Source organism: Heteronotia binoei, chromosome 11, assembly GCF_032191835.1.
Source record: "Heteronotia binoei isolate CCM8104 ecotype False Entrance Well chromosome 11, APGP_CSIRO_Hbin_v1, whole genome shotgun sequence".
NCBI classification, from domain to species: Eukaryota; Metazoa; Chordata; class Lepidosauria; order Squamata; family Gekkonidae; genus Heteronotia; species Heteronotia binoei.
In genome coordinates this window covers 12,259,034-12,277,351 of record NC_083233.1, presented here as the reverse complement: position 1 = coordinate 12,277,351, position 18,318 = coordinate 12,259,034, and the positions used below count along the sequence as shown (strand labels likewise).

At 44.4% G+C, this 18,318-nt stretch overlaps 1 protein-coding gene across 1 annotated transcript in view; it reads left to right on the top strand.

The window, feature by feature from the left end:
• Positions 1–18,318, top strand: part of TMEM164 (transmembrane protein 164) — a 77,715-nt gene that overhangs the window by 23,859 nt on the left and 35,538 nt on the right. The window contains exons 2-3 of the mRNA XM_060249987.1: positions 4,435–4,484; positions 14,253–14,319. Coding sequence (XP_060105970.1) covers positions 4,435–4,484; positions 14,253–14,319 — 117 coding nt within the window. The remainder of the gene's footprint in view (positions 1–4,434; positions 4,485–14,252; positions 14,320–18,318) is intronic.

Genomic DNA, 18,318 nt, shown 5'->3' with positions numbered 1-18,318 from the left:
TATGAGAGCTCCTTCCTGCAATATTCCCCAGCTGGAATCTGCCCAAATGGACCATTCCTTCCGTCAGAGCACCTGACAGGATGGGCAAGATACTTGGGAGCAATCAGTTTCCCCCTTCCCACCTGTCCTCTGCCAGTCAGGGAAGAAAGTTTTTAAAACAAGTGTGGATTACCACAAATACTGTTACCACATATGGAAAGAGAAATGTCAGATGTTCAAGCTGGTCTGAAAAAAAGGAAGAAGCACTAGAGAGCATATTCTGAATTTACATTGGTTCTGGAGCATACAGAGAATTTCAGAGAAAAATCAGCTTGTGTTTCATAGATTACAGCAAAGCTTTTGACTATGTGGATCATGAAAATTTATGGTTGGTTTTAAAAGAAATGGGTGCTGCCACAACATCTGATCGCTTTTATGTGCAGCCTGTACTCTGGGCCAGAGGCTACTGGTAGAACAGAATGTGGAGAAACAGAATGGCTTCCAGTTGGCAAAGTGTCACACAAGGGTGTATTTTTATCTCGCTGTCTCTTCAGTCCATACACAGAACACAACATACAGAAAGCTGGATTAGATTTAGATGGGGGTGGACTGAAAATTGTTGGAAGGATCACTAACAATTTGAGACATGCAGATGGCACCACATTACTAGCAAAAAATAGACTTGAAACAACTACTGCTGAAGGTTAAAGCAGAAAGTGCCAAAGCTAGGATTACAGCTAAATATTAATAAGACAAAAATAATGACTGCTGGGGAATTACACAACTTTAAGGTCGATGATGAAATTGTAATTGTTCAAGATTTTGTATTTCTTGGCTCCATCATCAACCAAAAGGGAGACTGAAATCAGAAGGCAGTTGAGACTGGGAAGGGCAGCCATAAAGGAGCTAGTAAAGATTCTTAAGTATAAAGATGTGTCACTGGTGACCAAAATCAAAATAATTCATACCATAGTATTCTCTATTATTGTGTAAGGGTGTGAAATTTGGACAGTGAAGAAAGCTGTCAGAAAGGAAGTTGCTTCTTTGAAAAGTGGTATTGCTTGAGAGTTTTACAAATATCATGGACCACCACACATAAGATCTCAATGTCTCCGTTTAGAGGGACCAGGAAGCAGGCAATATAAATAACTTCTGCCGTAGACACTGGGAAGTGAGTGCCAGTGTAATGGAACTTCTATTGAGTTTTCATAATTTTGTGCTTTGAACATCCTTAGTGATCATATCCTTTAGCTGTTAGAGGGAACTAGGGTAATAGTATAATTACAGAGGAGGCCAATATCACTTTAAGAAAATTTATTTCAGCGTGAACTTTTGTGGGTCAGAGCTGACATCCTTAGATGCATAGAAGTGTACACCCATTGGTGGTGGTGGAAAGTGCCATCAAGTCACAGCCATCTTACAGGAACCCTGTAGGATTTTCAAAGCCAGAAACATTCACAGGTGATTTGCTGTTGCCTTCCTCTCTGCATCGCAACCTGGCTTCCTTGATGGTCTCCGGCCATCCAAGTACCAATCAAGACTGACCCTTCTGAGATTTGATGAGATTGGGCAAGCGTGGTCTGTTTAAATACCCAGTAGGAAGGGGGCATATTACAAAAGAGAAATGAGTAAGCGTAAGTCACTTCCAGTTAGCGACTCCAGAATATAATAAACATCAAACGTAATACAGGTTAGTTAAGAATCAAGATCTCTGTTAAGGCTCCCAAAGGATTAATTTTCTAGAAATTCTGAATTAATGATTAGTACTTTCACATTGCATTCTGCCTGTGAATTTCTTTTGAAGGGGAACAATCATGCAATCAATTTCATGTATACGAAAGGCTTTGTTATCTATTGTTCAAAGGGAGTATGGGTTGCTGATTGATCAAATGTATTGAACGCTCAAGCTTATTGCTCTGCTCACTACCAAGAGAAAACTGCAGCAACCAAGCTTGAGCCTGCCGGGAGCACTATGGCCACAGCCCCCATTCCTGGTAGCACCCTTCCCTGCCTCTTGAAGCCATTCTACACAGCAGGCATCCAATTGGGCCAGGTGCCCAGGAGCCCTTCAGTGGAGCTGGCTCTCAGAAGCTCAGGGGGGCACCTGAGGATAATCTCAGCAAACTGTGCTGGCTGAGTTGTCAGAAGCCCAGCAGTGGCGGGAGTCATCAAGCTGGCCAGCTGAAGAGGTGGCTGTGTGTGTGTGTGTGTGGGAGGGGGTGGGGTGCACCAGAAAATGCAGGGGTATGATGGAAGGAGGAAAGGTTTGTCCTCGGGCTGATGTGATTAACTGAATATTCTGGATAAAGAAGTGAAGGATAACAAAGCATTTACTGTTTGTTACAGTATGGGGATTTGAATTCAGATCTGTCACGTCATAGCTGTGATCACTACACTGCTTTTCACTGAATCTGCATGCTTCTGGAACAGCCCCGTAGTCAGGATTTTTTTTGAGGGGGGAAGGGGTGCTGGGGGGCACTAATTAAATTTAACTAAATAAAGCTCCACTGACATTATTTTAGGGCTTATTTTAGAATTATGCCTCCCCCCCACCTGACCATTCTGTTTTTGTAGTTTGTAGTTCTGTCGTTTCTCTCCCCTTCGCTCCTGCGTGTCTCAAGAGCCTCTGTCTGGACCAAGCTGGTGGCAGTGGCTTGGGGCTCCATGCCCAGCTTCTCTTCCCAGAGTCTCAGGCCTCCCTGTGCCCTTGTGGAGCTCCAGAACTGGAGCTGCCTGGCAAGTGAGGGAAGTTGGACTCCCACTCTGCCTGGGCAGTGGCTCACCAGCTAGGATGGTGGGTGCACCATTGACTAGAGGGAGGCCCCCACTTCCTTGCTGTCTGCCCACCAGCCAGGACATGCTCAGGTGCTGGCCCTCTCCTTACATGACGGAGAACTTGAAATAGAGCTGAGAAAGGTGAACCCCATACAGTGGCTGCGGTGAGCAGAGGCTACGGAGTGGGCGCACATGTCCGGTGGGGGGCCCAGCTACTAAGGGTGAACCGTAGGGATGCTGCAAATTTGATAGGGGTCAGTGCCCCACCTCTGGCTATGGGCCTGTTCTGGAAGCAGAGAAGTGGCTAGTGCTTCATTTTGCTTCTCCTTCATAGAGTCCAGTTTGAGGATGGGCAGGTAAAATTTGGTGTGGGGAAAGTAGGAATCTCTTGTTTGTGGGCTTCACAATATTTCAAGCCCTTCTGTATTTTCCTAACACAAATTACCGTACTTGCTCCACATATTGATATTATGTTATGTTGAAAGTAGCTGTTACTCAACATGGTAGGTGGCACTTGGCAGGACAACAACTTCCCAGCATCAGGGATAGGTTTATTTATTTTGTCCCATGCTGTGGCTAGAAGTGGGAGTGAGAAAAGGTTTATTTAGGACAAACCTATTTTATCTGAGACATTAATAGGTATCTACCCAGACTCTTCCATGTAAGGAAGTTTTGCCTCTAAACTTAATAAAACAGAAGTCCATTGGAACCATCAAGATGAACACAATTTATTCCAGCATATGCTTCTGTGAATCAAACCTCATTTCCTCAGATTCAGGGGTGGCCAAACTGTGGCTCGGGAGCCACAAGTAGCTCTTTCACACATACTGTGTGGGTTTTTGAAACTCCCACCATCCTGGTGGCCGGCTTGGAGAAGGCATTTGTCTCTTTAAATAACTTATCCAAGCCAGCCAGCTTGGAGAATGCATAGAAAGTTAAAGTTGCTGTCTTTTCACCTTTCCCCCACCTGCCTTCCTGCCTGCTCTCAAACATCTGACATTCATGTCTTCCAGCTCTTAAACATGTGATATCTATTCTATGTGGCTCTTACATTAAGCAGGTTTGGCTACCTCTGGTATAGACTGCATTTTCATTTTGCAGGTAACTGAAGTTACAAAGGGGTTGGAGTGTGTTGTTGCAGAGGGAGACCTGTTGTTATACAGTGTTCAGTTGTCAGTCCCTGTGAAAGGACTGTAGTGTTCATTTGGGGACCGCACGTGGGTGTTTGAGAAGAAAAGGGACCTCCGCCTGTACAAGCAGAGGTTACATTTTCATGATGTACAGAATGTTGTCCTCTGTATAATTCCCACCTCTGTGCCTTTGAGCAAAAAGCATGGGGAGAAAGGACTACCTGAACAAAGCCCTAGGTGAATTGCATATTTCATCTTTTCCAGATTTTCCTTATGGGATGACTATAGCAAAATTGTAGGACATATTCTGGTTCTGTTAATAAACGTCGCCAAATTTGAGTGCAATGCAAATATTGTACTACATTTACTTTGAAAGGTGTCAGATGTTTTGAATAGCTAACGATTGCTAGTTAAAAATATCTAAATATTTAGGGAATTTTAAGTTTTGTTCTGGAAAATCCATTGGAAGCTATTTTTAAGAAGTTTAGCTACTTGTCTGAGGCTCTGTGCAAAAACATCATAGTGACCACATCTCTTTTTCATATTTCAGATTTTTCTGCTTGCCTGCCCACCCTGCCAGCTTGCAATGGTTGTCTTCAGGTAATGCTTGTAGTGAGTTCTCTAAGTAACGTAAATAAATTGGGTTGTCAGGTTCTTCCTGACAGCCAGCTGTGGACGGGGGCTTACTGGCTGGGGGGGGGGGACGGGGCTAGGCTGGTGTCATAATGCCACTTCTGGTGCACAGTTGAAGCTGATTGGCTGTAATTCCCCACTCACCTGGCAGCCCTGTAATTAAATAATTTATGTATCATTTGCATTAACAAAAGTTTTGTTGGCATCAACAGACATAACACAGACTACATCACCAAGCGTTAGCATTTGTGTGGCAACTATTCTGATCACTATCATGCTTGTTCCACTGTGGCTGGGCTTCTCTGAGAGCATCTCGGGGACTGCTTTTCCAGTGCTGCTGCAAATTGAAATGGCTTTTGTGTTGTGGTTGTGTTACCTGGTGAGCTATTTATATGTCTACTATTTATTTTTATTTACAACATTTAGATCCCGCGTTTCTGCTCTCACAAGAGCTGCCAAGGCAGCTAACAATTTAAAACGTACATGATAAAATCAAATTTTAAGACCATTAAAATCAACCCTCCCCAAGTATACATCATTAAAACAAATTAAAAACAGCAGTTAACACATGTACAAAGAAATAAACACCAACAATTAAAACATTGGTCAGGAAGGAGGGATCACTGAGGGAATGTGGAGCAAAACAAAAAGTCATCACCTGCCACCTGGTAGAAAATGGCAACAGAAGGGGACAAATTAACCTCTCTGGGGAAGAGGGATTTAGAGCTAATACTTTTCTTACATGTAGAAGCCATTGATTAGAGCAAACAATGAAACATTTAAGTTAAATTGATTAGAGCAAACAATGAAACAGTATTATTGCTAATAATATTTGAATGACTCTTAACTCATTTTCATGACAATAACATTCATACTGAGATAATATGGGCTAAAGGTTGCTAGGTTTTGTAGGAAAATAATAATCAGTACATTAGAACAGAATGTTGCATTTAAAAATTGTTGTAAACGTTTGTTGTAAACTTTTGTTGTAAACTTTTGTCTGTTGAAAGTGCATTAAGTATTGTAAATAATGTTTTTAGATTAAAAGAAACACCATAAAGTGTGACGATGAAGCCTGCCAAAATTTTATTTTCCCCCTGTCCGGAAAGTGTTCTTATTGAGAGTGCTGGAAGGGAAATTTGAGTAGTTGCAACATTTTGCTGAATCCTTTTTAGACTAGTAAAATGCAATAATGAAAAAAGAAATCCTAGGGTCAAAGAAGACTAGTTGCGCATAAATATAGAACCTGTATTGTTGAATATATTTGTAGCTGTTTTACACATGTGTAGTTTTGTTGTGTAGTTTGCTGTAGTTTTGCTGTAGCCGCTGTGGCTGATGAAAAAGCAAGCAGCACTGGGTTTTCCATGTGGCACGTTTCCCTGTAGTTTCCCAGCCCTATTCCCCAACTTTGCCCCCGCCCCATACAGCACCAGAGCCTTTTCCATTTTTTTAAATCAGCAGCTGAATATCATTATAACATTATAATTACAAGGTTATCTGAATACCCAGCTTCCTTTAGCCCCTTTCATGTGAAGATATGTGGGCCCTGTTATACTCCCACAATGGAAGGGTCTAGAGACTTCATTTTATAAAATGTAATTGAGAGAACTTGATAGACATATTGTTATATCATTATAGCAATATAACAATATTCAGTTGCCAGTTAAAGAAGCAAACAAACCAAAACTACTCTGGGGGCTGGAGGCGAGAATAGCTGCTACAGTGAAAGGGGCAAGAAAAAGGCCTGCCATGTGGGCAGGTCCAGGAAAACCCAAACTTCTCCCTCAGAGGTTGTCGGACATCTCTGTGGGTTATTCCTACTGTTCCCTCAGGGAGGCAGGAACACTTTTTTCACCTTCCTGTTGGCGCCTTCGGAATAACCCCGCCCTCAGTTTTGTTCCTGCCTCTACAGGGAGCAGAAGCACAAGGCTAGGCTCAGCCTTTTTTCTCTGTTTCTTTTTCTAAATTTCTTCTCTCTCTTTTCCACATCTATTTGCCCCTCCTTTCCTTCTGCCTTTTACTGGCCAAGACTTCTGAGGAAACTTACCCGGGTCGTTCAGAATGGCCTGCAGTAGGGACGGTTTTCTATCTGACGAGGAGGGAGAGTCGCGCGCTGCACTTCTAGCAGCGCCGACTCACGCCGAAGGAGCCGACTTGCCTTCGCGGCTTGTTCGCGCCCTTCCCGACGCGGCCGCAGAAGACTCAGCTGCTAGCGCCAAGAAACGGCGTGTAATGCAGGCCCCGGCTACGCTCCTCGAGGCGGCAGAAAGCAGCGGCGGCCATTTTGGAAGTGCGGAGCGTCGCTCTCACACCTTCCACCCCCCAATAGCAGGCACTCCGGAGGATCGGAACTACCTGCACACGCACATCGACGGCTTCCAGGTTGGGGGTAACGTACAAATGGGCAACCCTCTGAACCCAGAGGCTATGCTATTTATTAGAAGAGCCATGCAGGAAGAAATGGGCTCCTTTTGCGCCCGTATGGGGCTTCTCCCTCAGGGTCCAACCCTTCAGAGCTTCCCCATTCCTTCTCCTGGCCCACCAAGGCAGCGCGGAAGGCCCCAGTGCAGTCTTCCCAGTCCCTATCCTTTGAGCCTGAGTCTATGGCATCTGGCTCTGACCAGGAAGACAGGGAAGAGGGGGAATGTTTCTCTGAGGAGGAACAGGAGGAGGTCAACATTCCTGAGCAGGCTAGTCGTTTCTTCCGTCAGGAAGATTACCAGTTTCTACTGGCCAAAATGCTGTCGGCTTTAGAAATTCAGGAGGGGCCCATAGACTAGGAAGCTAAGGTGGCTAAGTCTAAGAAGTTTAAGTCTAGAACCAGCGGAAATTCTGAGTTCTTGCCCAGGGGGGAAACGTCTGAACAAGTCTTCCCTTTTCCAGAATACTTTGAAAAACAGGTTAGAACAGAATGGGAAAAACCAGCTTCTCTTAAGCAGGTTCCTCACTTAGTGAAGAAGTTATATGCCCTGCCTGCTTATACCAACGAGTTGTTACAAGCTCCAACTGTGGACGGACCAGTAGCAGCTCTACAGTCCTTGGGACTGGTTTCAGAGGATGGCCAGGGTTCTCTTAGAGATCCCCTGGACAAAAAAGCTGAGGCGACCTTGAAAAGGTTGTATGAATCTGTGGCCATGATAGTCAAGGCATCCTCTGCGGCCTCCCTGGTTTCCAGGGCATCCATCGTCTGGGTACGCAAGTTAATCCAGATGTTACCAGAGGATAACAGACGTATGTTAGAAGGTGCCTCACGCATCCTTAAGGCAGTGTCATTTACAGCTGATGCTACGTTAGATATTCTAACATTTGCTTCCAAGATCATGGCCTCTACCACTGTGACTAGACGCCTTCTGTGGCTTAGGGCCTGGCAGGCTGACTTCCTCTCTAAGTCCACGGTGGCAGCTTATCCTTTTCAGGGGGACCGTCTCTTCGGGGACGTTTTGGACAAGATCCTAGTAGAGACTAGGGATAAAAAGAAGGCCATGCCCAAATCCATTAGGAGGAATGAAAAGAGGGGCCCTCAGTCCTTTCGGACCCAACATTCTTTGGCCAGATATCGCTCTGAATCCAAAAAGTTTAATTGGGAAACACCAAAGAGCTCCTTCAAAAGAGGTTCATTCGGCTCCAAATTCAATCGCAATAACTTCTCCAAGATGGACAAGCCTGACAGAGAGGCCAAGTCCAAGCAGGCATGACTACAGTCACTTACCGGTGGGAGCTCGACTACTCCACTTTGCAGAGACCTGGGAGGCCTCCCAGGCAGACCAATGGTCTTTAGAAATCGTGCAAGAGGGGTATTCAGTAGAGTTCCATCGCATTCCACCAGACAGATTTGTCAGGTCTCCTACCCCCAAACAGACACACAAGCTTCTCATCACCACAAAAGCGATACAACATCTCATCGACATTCGAGCAGTCGAGCCGGTCCCAGGGTTGGAGAGGGGGAAGGGAGTGTATTCCATCCTTTTCACCATACCCAAGAAGAATGGAGACTGGAGGGCCATCTTGGATCTCAAGTTTCTAAATCGCTACGTCAAAGTACGTCACTTCAGGATGGAAACTTTGAGATTCATTATGGACTCTCTCTTGACAGGGGAGTACCTCACTTCCATAGACCTGACCGAAGGTTATCTGCACATACCTATCCACCCTTCCCATCGTTGATTCCTAAGGTTCGTGGTACTCAATCAACACTACCAATACAGGGCCTAACCTTTCGGTCTGTCAACAGCGCCCAGAGTTTTCTCCAAGATGTTAATACATCCGATAGCCCAGCTGAGAAAGCAGGGGATCCACATTCACCCCTATCTGGACGACCTCTTGGTCAGATCCAGCAGCAAAGAGAAATCTCTTCAGGGTACATCCCTGGCAATTCAGTGCCTTCAGTCACACGGGTTCCTGGTGAACACAGAAAAGAGTTCACTTCACCCGACACAGAGACTGGAACATCTAGGTGCAATGATTGACTCCACCTGCAATTCACTGTTTCTGCCTCTGTCCAAGGCCAGGTCCATCAGGGATTTGGCTACCAAGGTCATCCAGAGCAAATCAGCACCACTGATGTTGCTTGCCAAACTAATGGGACTTTTGATATCGATCATAGACATGGTTCAATGGGCCAGATTCCACTCCAGACCTCTTCAATTGTTCCTACAACCATTTCAACTTCAGATAATGGAGAGAAGGGTCTTAAATCTGTTAATTCCTTTAAAGGTCAAGAGGAGTCTGCTATGGTGGATGGATCTGTCTCACCTTCGCCAGGGCAAATTGTTCCATCCTCCTTCTTTCCTAGAGCTGTTCACGGACGCCAGCCTGGGGGGCTGGGGGGCCTCTCTTCAGGACAAACCAGTCCAAGGCAGGTGGTCACACACCGAGAGTCTACTCCCCATCAATCTTCTGGAAATCAGAGCCATACGCCTAGCTCTGGTGGCCTTCAAGACCCAAGTGTTCCAGAAGCATGTCCTTGTCAGAACGGACAACATCACAGCCAAGGCGTATCTGAACAACCAGGGGGTTTCAGATCCTCGCAATTGCACCGGGAAGCATCAAGGATTCTGACATGGGCAGAAAAGAATCTGTCCTCTCTCAGGGCGGAACACATCAGAGGCCAGGACAACATACAGGCAGACTGGTTAAGCAGACAGGAAATCTGCGAGGGCGAGTGGGCCCTCAGCTCAGACATATTCGATCTCATCTGCCAGCGTTGGGGTCAACCAGAGGTGGATCTGTTTGCTTCAGATACAAACTCCCAGTTACCAAGGTACTTCACAAGGTTCTTCCATCCAGAAGCCGAACAGACAGATGCCCTGTCAGCCACCTGGCCTCCAGGTCTCTTGCATGCGTTTCCTCCGGTCCCTCTCATTTCTTGAGTTCTGCGGAGGGTGAGAGTACTTCAGGCGGAAATCATCATGGTAGCTCCCTATTGGCCACGGCATCCGTGGTTCTCAATGTTGACAGAGCTATCAATAGACCTCCCGATGTCGCTACCAGTTTCTCCCGACATGCTCCATCAGGGTCCGGTGTGGCACCCCGACCCGGAGTGGTTTCATCTGACCGCGTGGAGATTGAGCGGGAGACATTCAGAAGTCTAGGTTACTCACCGGAGGTGACGGATACTATGCTAGCGTTAAGAAGACCCTCCACAGTCCGCATGTACAACACTACCTGGAAGGCCTTTGTCCAGTGGTGTCGTAGAAAAAAGGTTTCCTCGCTTAATCCCTCAGTGGCGGAGATACTAGCATTCCTACAGGAGGGACTAGAGGCCAAGTTAAAACCAGCTACGTTAAGAAGGCAGATAGCTGCCCTGTCCACGGTTTTACCGGTCGTGGGAGGATACAGACTATCTCAACATCCTCACATTCAGTTGTTTTTGCAGGGGGCAAACTTGAAGTCTCCTCCGACGGTCCGTCGTTTTCCATCTTGGCGGCTCCATACCGTTTTATTAGCGCTTACTAAGAAACCATTTGAACCTCTTCGAGAAGTGGGCTTAAAATGGGTACGAATGAAAACTCTCTTTTTAGTAGCCATTACATCGGCTCGTCGGGTTTCGGAACTGGGGGCCCTCTCAGTGAAAGCGGGTCTTTGCGTGTTTCACAAAGAAAAGGTGGTTTTGCGCACGGACCCCTCTTTCATTCCCAAGGCTGCTTCTAGGTTCCACCGATCACAAGAAATCTATTTACTCACCTTTTGTCCAGATCCCAAACACCCAAAGGAGGTAGTCTGGCATACTCTAGATGTGCGCAGAGCCTTGAAGATTTTCATTCTAAGATCGGAGTCAATTAGAAAGACTGACTATATGTTCATTAACATTTCTCCTCCTAGAGCTGGAGACAAGATGTCTAATTCTTCAATTAGTACAGTTTTGAAGGCCTGCATTAGCGAAGCTTATAGGGCATCAGAGTTACAGGTACCTGGAGGAATCACGGCACACTCACTTAGGAGTGCCTCCACAAACGCGGCTCTGCTGAATAGGGCTTCATTCGAAGAGGTGTGTAGAGCTGCTACTTGGTCCTCTCCGTCTACATTCATAAGGCATTATAAGATACATTCCATGGCATCAGCAGATGCAGCATTTGGAAGAAAGGTATTGCAACATGTCCTGGGGGAGGTCAGCAATGAAGACCCACCCGATTAAAAGGGGACTGCTCTGGTAGGTCCCACAGAGATGTCCGACAACCTCTGAGGGAGAACGGCCCATTGGACTTACCGTGAGGGGTCCTTCTCCTCAGAGGTTAGGAGGACATCTCGCCACTCCCAGGTTCATTTCATCGCTTAGGTTTCTTTTTACAGCCTATCTCCCTTGTACTGCGATTCTTTCAGTATTATTGGAGTTCACGTTTACAGTTTGCATTTTAGTATGAGTTGTTAGTGTGTTTATAGTCCTTCTAGTTAGAGGGAAGACGATACTGCTTTCGGAGTCCCACAACTGAGGGCAGGGTTATTCCGAAGGCGCCAACAGGAAGGTGAAAAAAGTGTTCCTGCCTCCCTGAGGGAACAGTAGGAATAACCCACAGAGATGTCCTCCTAACCTCTGAGGAGAAGGACCCCTCACGGTAAGTCCAATGGGCCGTTTCCCACCCATATGGTAGCTGGTTTGCTGCAATCTTTCCCAACGCTTCATAGCAATGCAGGTTTGGAAAAGATAGCACTAAAGCCAGGAAAGCCTTGGGAAGTGCACAAATGGACCACTGTGGGAAACAAGGGGGAAAAGCCACTTCCCAGCAAGATCAACTGCTGGGCAAATAACCCATGTGGAAACAGTCATAGATCGAATGGGGAAAGATAGTTTCCTGCAGTAACTCCAGTAATCAACATAAATCCTGTTCGTGCTTTACTGCTAGTAGGCTTCCCAATCCCCAGGTCCCAGCGGGGGATCCCCTGGTTTTACAGGCTTCCCCCCTCCCCCAGCCAGCTGGCCGGCGGGGGAAGCCCCACCCCCACAGCTATTATGCACCTCCATGAACAATTCCCATAGGGAATGATGGGGAATTGATCTGTGGGTATCAGGGGCTCTGAGGGAGCTGTTTTTGGAAGTAGAGGCACCAAATTTTCAGTATAGCATCTAGTGCCTCTCCCCAAAATACCCCCCAAGTTTCAAAAGGATTGGACCAGGGGGTCCAATTCTACGAGCCCCAAAAGAAGGTGCCCCTATCTTTCATTATTTTCTATGGAAGGAAGGCATTTCAAAAGGTGTGCTGTCCCTTTAAATGTGATGGCCAGAACTCCGTTGGAGTTCAGTTTTGCTTATCACACCCTTGCTCCTGGCTCCACCCCCAAAGTCCCCAGATATTTCTTGAATTGGACTTGGCAACCCTAACTGCTAGCTGGGTTTGAGCAATTGAGATCTACCTAGAATATAGTATCCTTGTTAATATCTTCTTAAAAGCTAACTAGGAAGAATCCAACTTCATTAATGGAAGCAAATACTCTGCTTGAATCAGCAGCCCTTACTGAAACAGAAAGACAATTTTTTGATGGACACTTGGGCATTTGCAGATTTCTGCTCTGTATCTGGTATATAGAAAGTGTAACTTGGACTCTGGACATATCAAAGGATGCTCTTTCATATACTCATGGACATATCAAGGGAACTACTTAGTAGGTAGTGGAGATGTAGAAGAGTATTTCCTAATAATTATTGTAATAGTCTTCCAAAATTGAGGAAGGTTCCTTGGTTTATTCTAAAACCGGGGTCTCCAGACAGACAGTCTCCACTCAATCAAACTGTTTGCATAACTTCAAAGCAACCATTTGGAGGACATGTAGAGGAATTTCCAGGGCGGCGGGGTGGGGGGGGGGTGGTCCCTTGCTACTTTTGATGTTTCTGCTTTGTACATGAACCTTTCTAGTTACTTTTTACAAGTTAGAGACACCAAACTCACAGCACACCTCCCCTGGATGCTCCTCTGCCTTCTAAGTTTGATGTCTCTAGCTTACGCAGTGTCCGTCGTATACTGTCTTGAAGCTGCACCTGTCAAAATGACCACTGACAGGCAAGCATTTTGGCAGGTGAAAGTTCAGACGGTTCAGGACTGTATCTAGAATGGATCCCATGAAAACCAGAGACACCAAGCTCACAGGGGATCTCTGGCTGACTCTCCCCTACCTTCCCTCCGAGTTTGAGTAAGATTGGAGTTATGGCCCCCCAAATAAGGTGCACCCAGGAAAATGCTTTCTTGGGAAATGACAGGCTATTGTTTCCTCAGACAACACTTTCCTGGGGACACCTTCTTGGGGGTGGGGCATAACTTAGACCCTGTAAATCCAGACCTCTCCAGACGTGGAGGGCAGGTAGAGGGGAGTCAGCCAGAGATCCTCTTTGAGGGGCTGCTCTATCACAAATCTCTCGGGTTGCCAGGTTCAACTCAGGATATATCTGGGAACTTTTGGGGTGGAGCCAGGAACAAAGTTGTGACAAGCAAGATTGAACTCCAAAGGAAGTTCTGGCTATCATATTTCTTTTAAATGTCTTTCATCCATTGGAAACAATGGAGGATGGGGACACCTTCTTTTGGGGCTCATAAAATTGGACCCACTGGTCCAATCTTTTTGAAATTTGTTTTTTTTTTAAGGAGAGGCACCAGATGCTGAAAATTTGGAGGCTGTACTAAAAAAAAACAGCCCCCCTGAGCCCCAGTTACACACAGATCAATTCTCTATTATACCCTTTGGGGACTGGTCTCCATAGAGTATAATGGAGTGCTCAGCAGACATTCCCCCACTCCCGCTTTCTGATAACCTTGAAGCAGTGAGACGGCTCCAAACCAGGAGATCCCCAACTGAGAATTGGGAACCCTACAATCTCACACACCAAACCAGAGGTGGCTAAAAATTTGTGATGGTCCATGGGGCATGCCATGAACCAAATCACATTTTTCTGGTTTGTAATAATAATTTTGCCTTTATTGGAATAGTCCTTTTCTTTTTGGCGCCACTTAAAAATCTGAATGAAAGTCTGTCCTTCCTATGTAAGCAAAAAAACAGAGAGAATCTAATGTGTAAAGTAGCCCAGTATATGTTTCTTAAATGATTGTTTCAAATGTCTTGGAAAAACTATAGTATCCAGATTTACTGGTCAGGAATTGGTATTGACTCCAGCTCCTTGTTAAATGTGCACCAGGGGCCTCTGTATAATATATTTACGGAATGCTACATTTTCAGGAACTTTTAAAAAGTTGACTGTAATTGGACATACATATCTATGAAATAAAGGTAACCTGCATGGTTTTTTTTTAGGTTGCAGATGCATATGTTAAATGGGGCGCTCTTGGCATTGCTGTTTCCTGTAGTTAACACACGACTGGTGAGTAAATCAAGCTTTGTGTTCTCTCTAGAAAGTTCTTTGTATATACTCTTGCTAGAAAGATACTTGACCTTTTTATTGGATTTGAAGCATTTACAATTTATGGCATTCACTATTACAGAATACAGTGATCTTTGACCCCATAGGTTTATGTTACAGCAAAGTGACCCTTATGATCACTCTATTTATCATGCATGAATCACACTTCAGTTTTGAGCATGGATATATTCTGATGCTAGCTGAGATGTTGAGATTGCACTCAAAACGAGAGAATTCAGTGCTTACCTGACTAAAGTTTAGTTCAGATACTTACGTTTGAAAAGAGTATACAGTTTCATGTACTAGCTCTTTCTCTTTTGGAATCAGATGTCTTGGAAGTTATTATCAATTCATTCTAGCGCTAGCAGGGTTTCCTCAAATGTTTTGCAAAATCCCAATTCTAACACTCAATCACTTCTTCCTGTTCCGTTAATCTGGTTTTCCAGCAACATCTAATTAGGCTCCCAATCTTTTCAGTGAATTTGTCAGCATAAGCACCACTCCATTCAGAGTGGGAAAGGCAGTTCCCTTAAAAACCTTTTGCCTTGCTGACCAGCATTGCCTCTCTTGTCTGTATTCAACCGTAGCCAGTTATCTCTCAGCTACTTGACCTCAGCAGCTAGCTGTTGGCCCTGAACACAGTCTGACAGTTAAGCCATCTTGATGAAAGAAATATATTTTAAATTTAAAGACTTATAACTTGATTGGAGGATTTGTGGTAGGAAAAATGCTCTTCTTTCTGATTTCCACCACTGAATACTCAGATGTTAACATTCTTGAATGGCATTACTGCATACATTTATGAAAATTTGCTCTTTCACCATAATCATTAAAACAAGATATATCTCACAATGAAAGTGAAGTAAAAAACAATTTATTTTCTTGTTTTAAAAAATAATTAATTTGGCTGAATTCAGGGGTCACACATTAACCACACACAGGAGAATCCTGTTCAGTTTGTTATTACAGTCATTGACTAGAACATTCTGATGTTTCAGCAGTTCTTCCTCGTCAGTTTACAACCACCAAAAATCTTAATGAGATATTCTCTTCTAATAAATCAACAGCTGGGTAGCATACGCCCAGATTAATGATGATCTTCATTAATAAGATTATCATAGCTTTAGCTGAGTGGAGATGAAGTGAGACTTATCATTGTAATGACAGGGACTGATAGCTCTCTCTTTGTGTAGTTAAGGAGTCTACTTGCCTCTCTCTTTGTGTAATTAAGGAGTCTACTTGCTAGCGATCTTCATAAAGAGTAAGCAACCCAAATAGGACTTGTCAGACTTTAGTTGACTATCCTGTATTATGTGATTGCCACATAGTGTTGCCAGGTCTGTTTAGGAAATACCTGGAGACTTTGGGGGTGGAGCTGGGAGAGGGTGGGGTGTGGGGCAGGGAGGGACCTCAGCATGATATAGTGCCATAGGATCCACCCTTTGGAGCAGCCATTTTTTCCAGGGGAGCTGATTTCTGCCAGATGGAGATCAGTTGTGAAAGTGGGAGATCTCCAGGCATCACCTGGAGGCCAAAAACCCTATATATGCCACAGTAAAAGAAATAAAAGACTTTATGACACCATGTAGAAGTTGGCACATATCTTCTGACATATGGGTCTCAGATAGATCCAGGTGGGTAGCCGTGTTGGTCTGAACCAGCAGAACAAGTTTGAGTCCACTGGTATCTTTAAGACCAACAAAGTTTTATTCTGGGTGCAATCTATTGTGTGCATGCACACTTCTTCAGATACATTGAAACAGAAGTTACCAACCATTACATATAGGTTGCTGGGAAGGGCCAATTAGAGCTAAAGTTGCCTTAATCCAATTTTAGCTCTAATTGGCCCTTTCTGACAACATCCTCCTCACCCGCTACCTACATGTAATGGTTGGTGATTTCTGTTTCAAAGAATCTGAAGAAGCTTATACTCAGGATAAAACCTCGTTGGTTTCAAAGATACCTTAAACTGGACTTAAACTTTGTTCATACAAGTCACCAGATTAGCGAATAAAAGAAATTGTTAAATCTGTGGGTATCTTGTAGCAATGTCACCCTAGAGTTGGAAATGACTAGTGCTTGCACAGGGGACTTTTCCTTTCCTTGAGCGCCATGGCGCAGAGTGTTAAAGCTGCAGAACTGCAGTCCTAAGCTCTGCTCACGACCTGAATTTGATCCCTGCGGAAGCTGGTTTCAGGTAGCTGGCTCAGGTTGACTCAGCCTTCCATCCTTCCGAGGTCAGTAAAATGAGTACCAAGCTTGCTGGGGAGAAAGTGTAAATGACTGGGGAAAGCAATGGCAAACCACCCCATAAAAAGTCTGCCGTGAAAACGTTGTGAAAGCAACGTGACCTCAGAGTCGGAAACGACTGGTGCTTGCACAGGGGACCTTTCCTTTCCTTGTAGATGAACGACTAAGTCTTAATTCAGACATCACAAGGTGTGACAGGTGCTAACCTGATTAATTGGCAGGGTCATATACTTCCCTCTCTTCTCCTGTATGCCGTGTCCAGAATGAAGACAGAATTTCCAACTTAGTTGTCTGAATTCTCATTATATTTGTTTTTGTCAAGCTTGTATACCTTTGGATGGTGAGCTATCAATAAAGCATGTGTTCTGGGTAGGGTACAGAGATAAACTTCTTTCATACATGGTTCCCTTGGAAGTATGTTTGAATGTTACTATCACACAAATATGGACAAAAGTAAGCCAGCACAAGATGCTTTTACAGTTTTTTCCTAGAATAGGTTTGTATTAGTAGTTTAAATGCTTAATCTTCAGAAAGCTGATCAAATAGAACACAAGCTTGACCTATTAAGTGACTTAATTACTAATCCCTTTTTCCTGTTGAATCATTTTAATTGTGGCACATGGAAAATGATTGCATTTCATGGAATCTACTGTACTAAATACCATCTGTCTTAATTACAAAAACCAAATCAAAAACTTCCAGTTCACAAAAAAACATTGTCTTTCTTCCTAAGCAGCAGGACTTGTCTCTCTGTTTTAATGAAAAGACTTGGAAGTCACTGAACAGATTGGCATAAACAAGGTGTTGTATGAAACTCAAGATGTATTCACAAAATACTTGCAGTGCTCAGTTTCACAATCTGCTTAGAATTCAGAAATCTGCTAAGTCCCCTTTGTATCCAAGAGCTCGGCCTCACTGTCTGGTCACATAGCAGCTAAGTTAATGCTAGCAACATGACCCGTGGTCCTCCGACAGGCTTGAGGGAGATATAATCATGGTTAAGACAACCATGGTAAGAGATTGGGAGGTGCTTCCTTCTCTATCCTGACAAATTCCCCCCTGCAGTTTTAACTGAGCTGCTGCTAACCATGATTAACTTAAAAAATGGTTTCGCGTCTAGTCAAAAGTTAACCCTGGTGTATATGTAACATAATGCCATGATTAAAACTAAATGGGGAGGAATTTTATGCGGGACAGAGACAAACTCTTTCTTGCTTAAAAGAACAGCACTATTTAAAATTGGTAATTCTTTTGGATGTAACAAACTTCTACATAACTATGTAGAAGACATAAACTTTCCAGGCTAGAACTGTAGTGTTTTTGAGAAAGAACATGCTTTTATTTCTCCTCCCTCTGGTTGTTTCTGAAGATCTGGAAGCTTTTGGAGGACCATCTCCAAATGGCCTTGTTTTTAATAACTCAGCCTCCCCTCTTGTCATACTATGACTAATATTAACAAAGATTTATTGACTTTTTTATGCTCCCCCTTTCTCCTCAATGGGGATCCAAAGCAGCATACATCATTCTCCTCTCCTCCATTTTATCCTCACAACTAGGGTTGCCAAGTCCCCCCACAGCCTCTGGTGGGGGGTCTGTTTTTGTGTACGTTCTGCATGTGTGGCACGATGATGTCACTTACAAGTGATGTCATAACATCGGTGATGTCATGCGCTGGCTGCTCCAGGAAACTATGGTTTTCCCAAACACTCT